The 11797-nt window shown below is 31.7% G+C and overlaps 1 protein-coding gene across 1 annotated transcript; it reads right to left on the bottom strand.

Annotated features, from left to right (window-relative positions):
• Positions 1-582: 582 nt before the first annotated feature.
• Positions 583-11795, bottom strand: LOC127707545 (uncharacterized). Its single transcript, XM_052212139.1, has 2 exons — positions 11673-11795; positions 583-2664 (listed from the first exon to the last, which is right to left on the bottom strand). Exon 2 carries the CDS (start codon positions 2440-2442, stop codon positions 1117-1119), a length of 1326 nt encoding a protein of 441 aa, XP_052068099.1. The 5' UTR covers positions 2443-2664; positions 11673-11795; the 3' UTR covers positions 583-1116.
• Positions 11796-11797: the final 2 nt, after the last annotated feature.

Genomic DNA, 11797 nt, shown 5'->3' with positions numbered 1-11797 from the left:
TTCTTAATGTGCTTGTCTGAAGCCAGGAGCATTTTATCCAGAGGTTGCAGTCTGCCATTATTGTTTTTTACTTATTGATTTTCACATAAATTAGGCAGTTTACATTTGTTATCTCATTTTTTCATCCCGGTTTGTTTTTATATATTACATATATTACAGGTACTATAAGATATGGGTTTGCTTATTATTGAAGGCAGTACATGTAGTTGTTCACATCCTTTGGTCTATGGTGGATAGTTGTTTTATTAGCCAGCCTACCACATCTCATTTTTTTATAAACAGAAGGTTCAAATCTGACAAACCCAAGCTGTTTAATAACTTGGAGCTGAAAAGATGCTCCTTTGAAACCAATGTTGACAAATGCTTGTAACCAAGAGTTGTTTGTATAATGATTCATCATAGACATCAGAAATATTCTAGTTAGAAATCTGTGTTTCTGGTATACATGGTATACTGGGTTATTCAAGTTTAAGTAATAGTGTGAGATCTGAAGTGGGGGAAGTCGGTAGTGGGGGAAGGATGATGTTGTGGTGCATGTATATATGGGATATTGAATTTGGACAAAATAACAGAAAAACTGCATGAAATAAAACATTTTTATCACAGATGTGAATCATTAATGAATACAATATGTATCACATTTTATTTATCCAGCAATAACACTTTATCATTCTATTCAATAGGATTTTGGCATTATCAAATTACTTTATCAGATATTCAAGACTGATTCTGTTAATCTCCCCGATCATCATCCTTCATACATGTATATGTTTATACATAATAATATAATGTAAAACCTTTCAATCATAAATTTTACCCTTATATTAAACTGAACGTCTTAACATGAAAAAGATGCAAGAATCTTAACACAATACATGTGCATACATGTACAATAATATAGTTCTTATAAATATATATAAACCTTTCAAAAATAATTGATATTAGGATCAGGGTAAATATTCTAGGTGAGCATTATAAGCTTCATAGCATGATATAGTGTAACCTGATACTTTAATGACCAAAAGGGTATAAAAGTAAAAACCTGTATTCTTTGAAATATCACTTAAAAGACGTTTCTGATCTACTCACAAATACAATCATACATGTATACATGTATTATATAAATAAAGCATTCAGTCTATCATCTAATGTAAAAGGATCATATGTTAATCTCCATTTCCTGTCTTGTAGTCCTGACACTGTATCTTCTAGCTTACCTTGACTAGAACCACATTCCTTCAACCAATGAATAAACTCTGGTGGCCAGTCAGAATTTTTTGGCCAATCATATTCATAAGATATTTCAACACCATGAAGAATTAAAGTCTTCAACTTTCTAATACGAGCTATAAGAAGCACTGATGTACTTGATAGAGGAAATCCATACTGTAAACACTTAAACTTTGGACATCTTCTAATCATATCAACGAGGGCAAATGGAAGTCTTTTATCGCCAGCTTCATTATTTTCCAATAAAGAATTGGTGTATTTTAATGTTGTAAGTGTGTTGTGATAACAATCGATTATATGATCTAAAACACCTTTTGTCACTATATTAGCTAAATCATCTAAAGTAAGACGTCTTAGAGGCATAGAACGAGGAAAATTTTCTTTAATAACCATAAGGTAACGTAAGACAAGATCCAATTTAAAATTAGGACAAGTTTTTAATACAAGTTTCCAAAAATCCTCATTTAAATCATTTTGTAAAGGGAAAGGCAATTCTTCTTCTTGCACGAGTGTCAGTTCTTGTAATGAATTATTAACTAATTCTAATAGTAAGCTTGATGTCATTATCTCACGTCTTGTTCGCAATTTTTTAAGATTAGGAAATTTTGTAAGCACAGGAAATTCCCGCTGATCAAAATCCTCATAAAAAAGCATGCAGGAAATTTCCAGTTGAGTAATCTTATGGGCTAAATTCTTGTTAACTATAACATCTAGGAGTCCTATGTCCTGTTCCACATGATATTCATTGTCACAATAATTTACTCCTACAGATTGCAACTTTGTACATTTTTCTAGTATTTGACAAACTGATTCTATAGCACAACTATCAAGATCTATACCAATACTCCCGACTTCCCATTCCTGTACCAGTAAAAAACCTCGCAAATTAACACAATATTTGGATATCGCTTGGAATATGTTTAGACCACCATGTCCTACTTCAAATGCAAATTCAATTGTGATGTTCTTTATATACTGGCCATACTGCTTTATACAAGACATGAAGCGTGACCTCCTTTCAGGGATGAAGTAAGCGTTTTCAATCAATTCATTTTCATATACGACAATCGGCCAAGCTGATGCTGATGACAGTATAATATCCCATACTGGAAACGCTGATGAGACTGCTATCTTATCTTCCCATGTTAGATACGACAGAATCTGAACAACAGATATACTTGGGAGATACACCACTGATAATCTGTCGGACATCTTTTATTCAACTCCACAATTTATTTACCATATATCCTTTATTCAACATCTGTTTATTTGTTAATAACCTCTGTTATCTATGATTTTATTCTGTAAGTTGAATTTTATACTCCATCAAGGTACATGTATGGGAAAGGTTTTTATGAATATATATGCATCAGCTGATTAGTTCTTTCATCATATAGCATGTCTAGTCTCAATGTGCTCAACTTCTCAAGATACCTGAAAAACAATTAATAAAATTAATAAAACATTCCAAATATTATTGAACAATTGTACGATAAACAATATTTTTTCAGGCCAGATGAAATAAATTCCTAAATTGTCCTTGCTGATCTGAACAGTTATCTGTTCCTGTAGATCAGTCAGGGGTACTACTTGTACAAGTAATTTTTATTTACTTGAAGAAGTAAATATTAATATACTTATATAAGTAAATTTGTAGGATACTTATACAAGTGTATTTTATTTACTTGTATAGGTAAATTATTTTTTGGCTTAGTTATGTCCCTTAGACTAGACATTCAGATTTTTTTACTTTTACAAGTAAAAAAGTCATCCTATCTTCTTTTCTTGAATTTCTTAGGACTTCTTTGCTCAAATAGAATTTTTAATTGTCTCTCCTTTGCAGATGTCTTTACTAATCATTTAAGTGTAATTTCATGGACAATGAAAATCTCATTTGTCTGTTATCTTCAAAACACTGCTCATTTACAAGCCCCCAAGGGGCAATTTTTGAAGGCCTTGAGCAAATACTTAAGATCTTTGCGCAATTAGTTTCTTTGTTGAATTAATGAGATGAAACATTGAACTCTAATAAAAAATTATGAGCTTACCTGAGAAAAATTGTTAAAGAGATATAAGAAGATGTGGTATGAGTGCCAATAAGGCATGTTTTTACATCTCAAAACTTGAGAATTTTTCAGGATTGTAAAAAAAAATTACTTACATGTAAACAAGTAAATTTTTGAGAAAATTAAGGGGAGATTATTCAAACATTATAATTTACTTATATAAGTATATCATTATTTACTTCTACAAGTAAATAAAGATTACTTGTACAAGTAGTACCCCTGGCTGTAGATTCTGACAATAAAATGTAAATATAGTTGACCTATCACTTGGGAAAAACCTGTGTTTTACTGGTTAATATGAAATACTAGCATGAATATTTAAAAGTATTCAGTGATCAATTACAAATTTGCAATGTCGATTTCACATCACATCACTTTTCTTCACAATTTGAGATGGATAATAAGTAAAAAATTTCATATTATTAAAAGAAAATTGTATCAAATTTTAGCTGCAGTATAAAAACAATATTATATTTAACATGTTTAAGTCAATTTCATAAAAATATCAACGTTTTTGTATTAGGTACAAATCTGTTCAGTGTTGAAGTGCCTCTGTTGTACAATGTTTTCTGCAATTAACAATACAGATCTATATGCTGAATTAATAAAATATTGTCATTTACATAATTATAACATCTACATATCATACATGTAATATCAGTTGAAAATTTCAACCAAAAAAAAAAGTTTTTGCATTTATTAATTTATTCTTTTACATATGCACAACTGCTTTTGTTTTTATGGCATACCTTAAAAGTTTGAAGAAAATATGTGTATTCTGCATTGTTCAGAGGCATCTTTAAGGGTGCTGAGGGACAAGCCCCCCCTTATGGAGTTTTTGCAGCTACATATATATGATCAATGCATAGACTTTTCACAAGTCCCACTCCCTACATTGCCTTTGTCACAAGCCACAAGTTGGTGTATCCCTCCTTTTTCAAAATCCTGAAACAGGATCTGAAGCTGGTATTAATATTTGTACATTTTTATGAACTGCCTTGAATTCACTATAATAATTACACAAGGGGCACACTGACTAATTAATTTGTAACAAAAGGCATTAAGATTGAGGAGTATCTCAAACATTTTCCCCCAACTTAGTTTAATTTGGTACTTTAATTCTGTAGAAAAGGAAAAAAATGCATATCAAAATTTTAGAAAGTTTTTAATTCTCTGAGACATAAAATCCAACTACCTGTCATTTTCAGAATATTTGAAAGAAATCAAAATCCTGTGGCCATGTACACCTTCATTATGTGTATGAACATCCTATAAAATATTAAAGTTGTACCTCCAAAACTGTGGGAGGAGATAGCCGGTCAAACAATGCATCCTAATCCGGACGGACGAACAGACAGGGGTAAATTAATATGCCCCTCAGACATTTTGTCGCGGAGTCATAAAAAGTAAAAAATACAATTTTCAATAGATATGTGTCAAATGGTTATTCTTAATTCATTTGGACTTCTTTATGTGTTTTGCGGGGTGCTAGACAACCTCGGCCCAAAGACATCTCAGCATGCTCAGCCACCCCCTTATGGAGATACAGACATAAATTTCATGGCCACCACTTTTCAGAGTATGTCACAGGTAGTACTGTATGGTCAATGCATAGACTTTTTACAAGTTCTACTAATAATATCTTGCCAGGGGTCCCCCTCCCTTTCAAAATCCTGGATCCGCATCAGTTTAAAGACAGTCTGATTTGACTTATTGACGGACTTTAGGTAAAATATAAAAATAGTGTAATGACAATGAATGAGATTAAAATATCAAACAAATTTTATGAAAAAAAAATTCAACCAATAAATACATAAAACCAGCAGACCTGCCAACTGTCACAATTTATAGGTGATTTTCCCCAAGAGAGGTGTTGATCTTGATTCTAAAAATTTCTTTATTGAAAAAACTGAACACCTCAAAAAAAAGAGTAAAATAACAAAAATACTGAGGAAAATTCAAATCCGAAAGTCCCTTATAAAATGGCAAAATCAAAAGCTCAAACACATCAATTGAACATGTTGAATGGAAAACATCTGTCATATTTCTGACTTAGTACAGGCATTTCCTTATGTAGAAAAACAGACATTGAAATGAGTTAAAAGAGTATTTAAGCACATATATACTCATTCAAACAATACAGTAGTAGATAAAAAATAAATTGGGAATGTGTCCATGGGACACAGATGATGCCCCCACTTCCATATAATGTTATAAAGGGATATAACTCAAGAACTGTAAAAGTGACGCTACCCAAATTTGTAATTGATCTGAGTTTTGTGGTAATAAGCATTGTCTATACGTTTCATAACATTTGAGGCAAACTAAGTAAGAGAACAGAAACGAAAAAATTCAGCAATTTTTCCATTTGTAGAGAGGCATAACTCTAGAACAGCAAAAGTGACGCCACCAAAATTCGAATTTGATCTGTGTTTTGTGGTAATAAGAATTGTGTATAAGTTTCATAACATTTGGTTGAGGCAAACTAAAGTAAGACAAGAGGCTGTCAGAGAGACAGCAAACCGGATTTTCCTGCAGAGGTCAAACCCTGAATAGTTGAGCAAGTATGGACACTACATTTAAACTTAAAACAGCTCTGAATTTGGATTGTGATTGAATATTTGACACATCATAGGTTTGTGACACAAAATCGACCGTTTACAAGATAAAAGCACATTCTCAAATTGAAGGGGGGTGGGGGAAAGAATATATATGGTTTAGGGAGACTTAATTATCTACAAAATGTATAATAACGTACAGTAAATTTCAAACTTCATTTATACAGTCCTACTAGTAAATTTCAAACTTTATATATATACAGTCCTACAGATCTTATCAGGAAACAGAAATTTTTCAAAAAAATCTGTCACTCCAATGATTATCATATGCTAAGATATAACCCAGATCTAATTAATAATTAATAATGTAATAATCTTCAAAATGTCTAATAATATAGCTTATAATCATCACCACTTAGGAAATAGATAATTTTCAAATAAATCTGTCACTCCAATTTTTATTCTGAGATAAGACAAGTCATAAAATGATAACAAGAGTAAAATATTTAAAAATTCTACTTTTGGATATTAAAAATGGCGATAACTCACAAAGGAGATATACTAAAATCTTGAAAATTGATCTAGACCTTCATTAAGTCCCAGGAAACAACATATTTAAATTTGAAAAAAAATTGTAAAAGTGTTTTCATGTTATTGTGCTGACACTGTTTGGCAGCCGCCCGAAGATCTGCCCAGCCGCCCGCCGTACATCACCATTTTAATATTGGATATTTCCTTCTCAAATCCGGTTAAAAATGGAAACAATATTCAGCAATTTTTCCATTTGTAGAGGGGCATAACTCTAGAACGGCAAAAGTGACACCACCAATATTCAAACTTGATCTGTGTTTTGTGGTTATAAGCATTGTGTATCAGTTTCATAATATTTGGTTGAGGCAAACTGAAGTTAGAGAACGGAAACAAAAAATTTAGCAATTTTTCCATTTGTAAAGCGGCATAACTCTAGATAGAACAGCAAAAGTGACGCCACCAAATTTCAATCTTGATCTGTGTTTTGTGGTAATAAGCATTGTGTATAAGTTTCATAACATTTGGTTGAGGCAAACTGAAGTTAGAGAATGGAAACAAAAAATTTAGCAATTTTTCCATTTGTAAAGGGGCATAACTCTAGAACGGCTAAAGTGATGCCACCAAAAATTCAAACTTGATCTGTGTTTTATGGTAATAAGCATTGTGTATAAGTTTCATAACATTTGGTTGAGGCAAACTAAAAGTTAGAGAATGGAAACCAATTATGGGACGTATGTACATGATGTACAGATGGACGTACAGACAGACAAGGGTAAAACTTAATGCCCCCTCAGCTATGGCGGGGGCATAAAAAACTTATGACAATATAAGAGTAGCATTAGCATGATTAGGTCCTCTTGCGCTTATAATCCCCCATGGAGATTTGAAAAGTTGGCATTAACTTGATTTTGTATTAACTAACCTGGAATATTAAATTAGTGAAAATTTTAATTGAAATGAAAAACCAACATGATGAAGTAGAAATTTGGATTCACAATAAACAAATTACTTGGATAATTTTTGGCAAATGCAGCACCATATGTACATGTAAAGGATAATTTTAATTGAAATGTATCATTTAATCATTTAAGGTAATGGCTATTTTGCATTCTTATGCATCATGTGCATACATGTAGCATTAGACTGTGACTGATTTTAGAAGTAATTTAAACTACATGTTTTGATATGATTTCATTGCTACAAATGGATGCTCAATGCTTTTACTTTTACTTCTTTTTACAAATTCCTATTTTCACTTTGACTGATAAATGTTTTTAAATGATTATGTGTATCTCAAATACTGTTACTGTTAACTTATTTAACTATCATATGAGAAATAATTAGATTCTTTTATGTTGACAATGCGCATTTTTGTAGTACTTTTCAAAAGTAAATATTAAAATTCACTCTTTACAAAGAACCGGCAAATTAACAAATTCACCAAATTGCTGGTGCCAGCAAAATGGTCATTGCTATAGAAATATGCATTTTGCCGGGCTTTGATAAAAATATTTTAATCAGAGCCGGCAAAATAGCCACTGCCATCATTTAAATAGGCCACTCTCTTTTTATACATTGTTGGACTTGAGTTGACATTATAGTTGGTCCAAGTTGATTTTATCAAGCAAATAAGCTGCAGGAACTCATCAGGAAGCACCTGCCTCAAGCCATCATTTGGCTTAGCATTTGGTAAGCTACAATGTATTAGAGACATTATCGCTATTTGGGAATCGGTGACACTTGACCCGAGAATCTGCTACACTTGAACTACTGATGTCCTACAAAAATCACTTTTTTCTTTGTAGATCAGACATTTCCTATAGTGATGTCAAAATTTTACAGGAACTTTTGTGATGTCCTGTAATGTCGGAAAATTGCGATAAGGTGTATTGGGGGAAAAAAACAAATATTCGATCACAACATACACATGACATAGGTTTTGCCTATATCCATATTATGTGAAATATAATAGTCCAAACTCTCTTTTTCTGAGTTGACATTACATGCATTGCCATTACAGTGTTTTCCCTAGGCTATTCAAGCATTGCGGTACCGCTACGCATAAATTTCGACCGCCATGCTTTCATCATTGCCGCAATGCATCCCGCTATGTGTGAAAATTATAACTGTGTAAAATATTTATTATCAATATTTTGAAAGACAATTGACAAGTGACAACACTCCACATGTGTTTTAAACTCATCCGACTGATAATTTGATGCATCACGTCGCGCGTGCCGGGATTTTACAACCTTCTTGATTAGTTGGTTATATATCGAGACTTCGTTTACATAATAGAAGTTGCCAGTTAGCTGATAAATAAATAGTCAGATTAATCTCAAATGCATATCTTTCTGTGCTTAATAAAAAGTTAAACCTTTTCCAGTATAAATTTCACCTTTAAAACGGGTGTTTGACATCGTTATTTTTATACTGTGATCATTAAAAAGTAGAAATCTAAAATTTGGTATAGTCTCTGGTATTTAAAATAAAACTAACGTAATTTCACCGAGAATGGACAAAACTTTTGTTTTAATAAAGTTTCTTCGCAGTTTTTTCATCAGCTATATTTACATCGATGAATTATTTTTTGATTGGTCACAACAATCAGTTATTTTTAGATTAGTCGCGGTTGATTGATTATATCAAAGAATACACATTACCGCCACCGGGCCGAGAAAAAGACGTGTCTTATGAAATATTTAAAAGATTTGATAGAAAAACTTTCAAAACATATGTAGTTATTTACGGAAATATTGTTTTAACAAACTTGTGTTGTTCTATTTTTATTTCAATGGGTCACATGAAGCTTAAGTGTAGCGGATTCATTTGCCGTTTTTTTTACACAAGTGGGGCTTAATTTCTTTCACTTCGGCAAGATAGGATTTTTACAATTATGAAGCGTTGTTAATAAATCCGACAGGGATGTATTTAAAAAAATAGTTACAAATTGTCATGAAATAAAATGTCAGCTTAGCTTCCATACAATGTCATCCGTATGTCCGTATGTCAGGTATTCTTCATTGACGACTTCTGTAATTAACGCAAAAAATAAACTTTGTTTTATTGTTTCCTGTAAAATCTCTGTGAAGCAATAATGACATTCAAAGTTTTATTTAACAACTTGCTGTAGATTCTGAAACCATTCTATCAGCAAACTGAGGACACTGTTAGTGAAAGAATGTAAAGACATGACATTTAGGCAGACAATGAACAAAGTTGCCAGTCTTGGAACTTTGTATCCTTGTCTGTCTAAGTATGCAGCAATTGGTCTTCTTTTGCCAGTTTCAACAGCTGATTGTGAAAGGTGTTTTTCATGCTCAAACAGAGTTAAAACACCTTTGAGAAAAAGACTATGCCAAAAAGTGCTGAATTGCTTAATGCATATATCAATTGAAGGACCAAAGGAGGAAGATTTTGATTTTGAAAAATGTGTGATGACCTTTGGAACGTTGAAACAGAGGAAGATATCAACAAAATAATGTGTACATGGCATTAATTTGTAAATAGCTATTGCAGACTGGATTATTTTTATTATTGTTTATAAAGTCTTTCATTAATTCCTCTCATCTGTAATAAATACTTTAAAGTTCCATGACTTTATATATGAATTGCTGGGATCTCCTGTAGTTGGTGATCGCAATACTGGTATACTAGTATTGTCCACAATACTGGTATAAAAATTTTGTACCAGTATTGTACCAGTATTATGTTTTTTTTAATATAAACAATACAGAATTAGGTAATTAATCTTTTATTAAAGGTGCCACATATATATGCATAATGATATTAACATATGACATGACAATTTTATATGGAATGATTGTATGTTTAAGTTTAACGGATGATGCCATTGTCATTGATGGTACACTGTGATTGTAATCAAAGAAAGTTTTAAATCAGATGGCATTTCTGCAACCCCCACTTCCTATATTGATATTTATGTATTCAGTCTGTGGACTTTCTTTTATGCTTACTAGATTACAAGCTTGTTTAGATAGCACCTGTACGGCTCTCTTACTGTAGGAGTGCTTGTCTAGTATTAGTATTTGAGTATTTGTACCAGTAGATATTTCTGCTACAAATTGTATTGCCCATGGTTCTGAATCAACTGCTTTAACTACCCTTAACACTCATGTAGACAAACTAGTTACATGTAATTTGATTATAATCAGGTTCCCCTATTTAGCAACTTTTTATGTTTAATGGATATTGATATCTTTTATCATGTTTATTGTGAAAGGTTGATAAGAAAATAAAGACAAACAAATGCTTAGAATCTTAGTATACATGTATTAAAATATCTGTAAAAAATATACAATGGCATACATGTAAATGCTGAATTTACAGTGTTATAGTGTAATAATTTGCTTGAATTTATTAAATAATAACTCAGATAATAAAGCTTTTATTTTATTTTATCTCAATTGAATTAAATAAAATATAGAAATATGATAAAATTATTAGCAATTATTTAAATAATTAACAATTGTTTGAATAAGATGAGTTAATTACAATAATTTTTGTTTATTTGTACAAGTCTAGTAATTACTTTTAACTGGTTGTTAATTGATTTCACAATTATCCTCTATAATCTTTTTGAGTTCATTTAATCTCCCTTTGATCTTCAATATCTAATTTTGCTTAAAATTCATTTTTCATTATACACCTTAAAGTATAGTGAACAATACAACTACAATACTGGTATATCAGTAATGTACCAGTATTGCTGTTTTTAAAAAAAAAAGTTACAATTCTGGTACAAATTTTTTATACCAGTATTGTGGACAATACTGGTCTACCAGTATTGCGATCACAAACTACAGGAGATCCAATTGCTGTACCTATAATAAAACAATTAGATTGGTATATGGCTTTAAACATATAAATTATGTAGTGTAACTAATTCTGAAAAAGAAGTGTCGCGTGCCGCGTTGCAAATTCACCATGGACCCACCATGCATGAAAAATTTTCTAGGGAAGACACTGCATTAGGGACAGTGTCCGAGTTGACTTTACAGACGGTAAGAGTGGTCTTATTCAGTTATTAGTCATCTGATTTGACTGGGTCCCAGTTCAAGGCAGTTGTCTCTGGAACGAGTTGTCCCATATTCAACATTTTAGTCATTTACTGACTTGAAACGATAACATTAACAGCAAATTATTTGCATTGCCATTGGCATTAGATTTGAAAGACTCAAAGAGTGTAATTTTCGGTACTATGAAAGGGTATTTCGATAATCGTGGTGCCTGCAACAGCCTCATATTCTAAAAATATTCTATTAACCATTTCTTTCTCTTTCATTTTCACCAATAAAGCTGCAACATTACTAGTAATGCTTTTTCTTTTCTAACAGTATTTCTCTGGCTGACCTATCCGCAACAAAACGGATATTGTTACGTGTAAAAATA

Source organism: Mytilus californianus, unplaced genomic scaffold, assembly GCF_021869535.1.
Source record: "Mytilus californianus isolate M0D057914Y unplaced genomic scaffold, xbMytCali1.0.p SCAF_7, whole genome shotgun sequence".
Lineage (NCBI taxonomy): Eukaryota > Metazoa > Mollusca > Bivalvia > Mytilida > Mytilidae > Mytilus > Mytilus californianus.
Note: the sequence above shows the minus strand (reverse complement) of the source record. Positions and strands in the feature narration are given on the sequence as shown.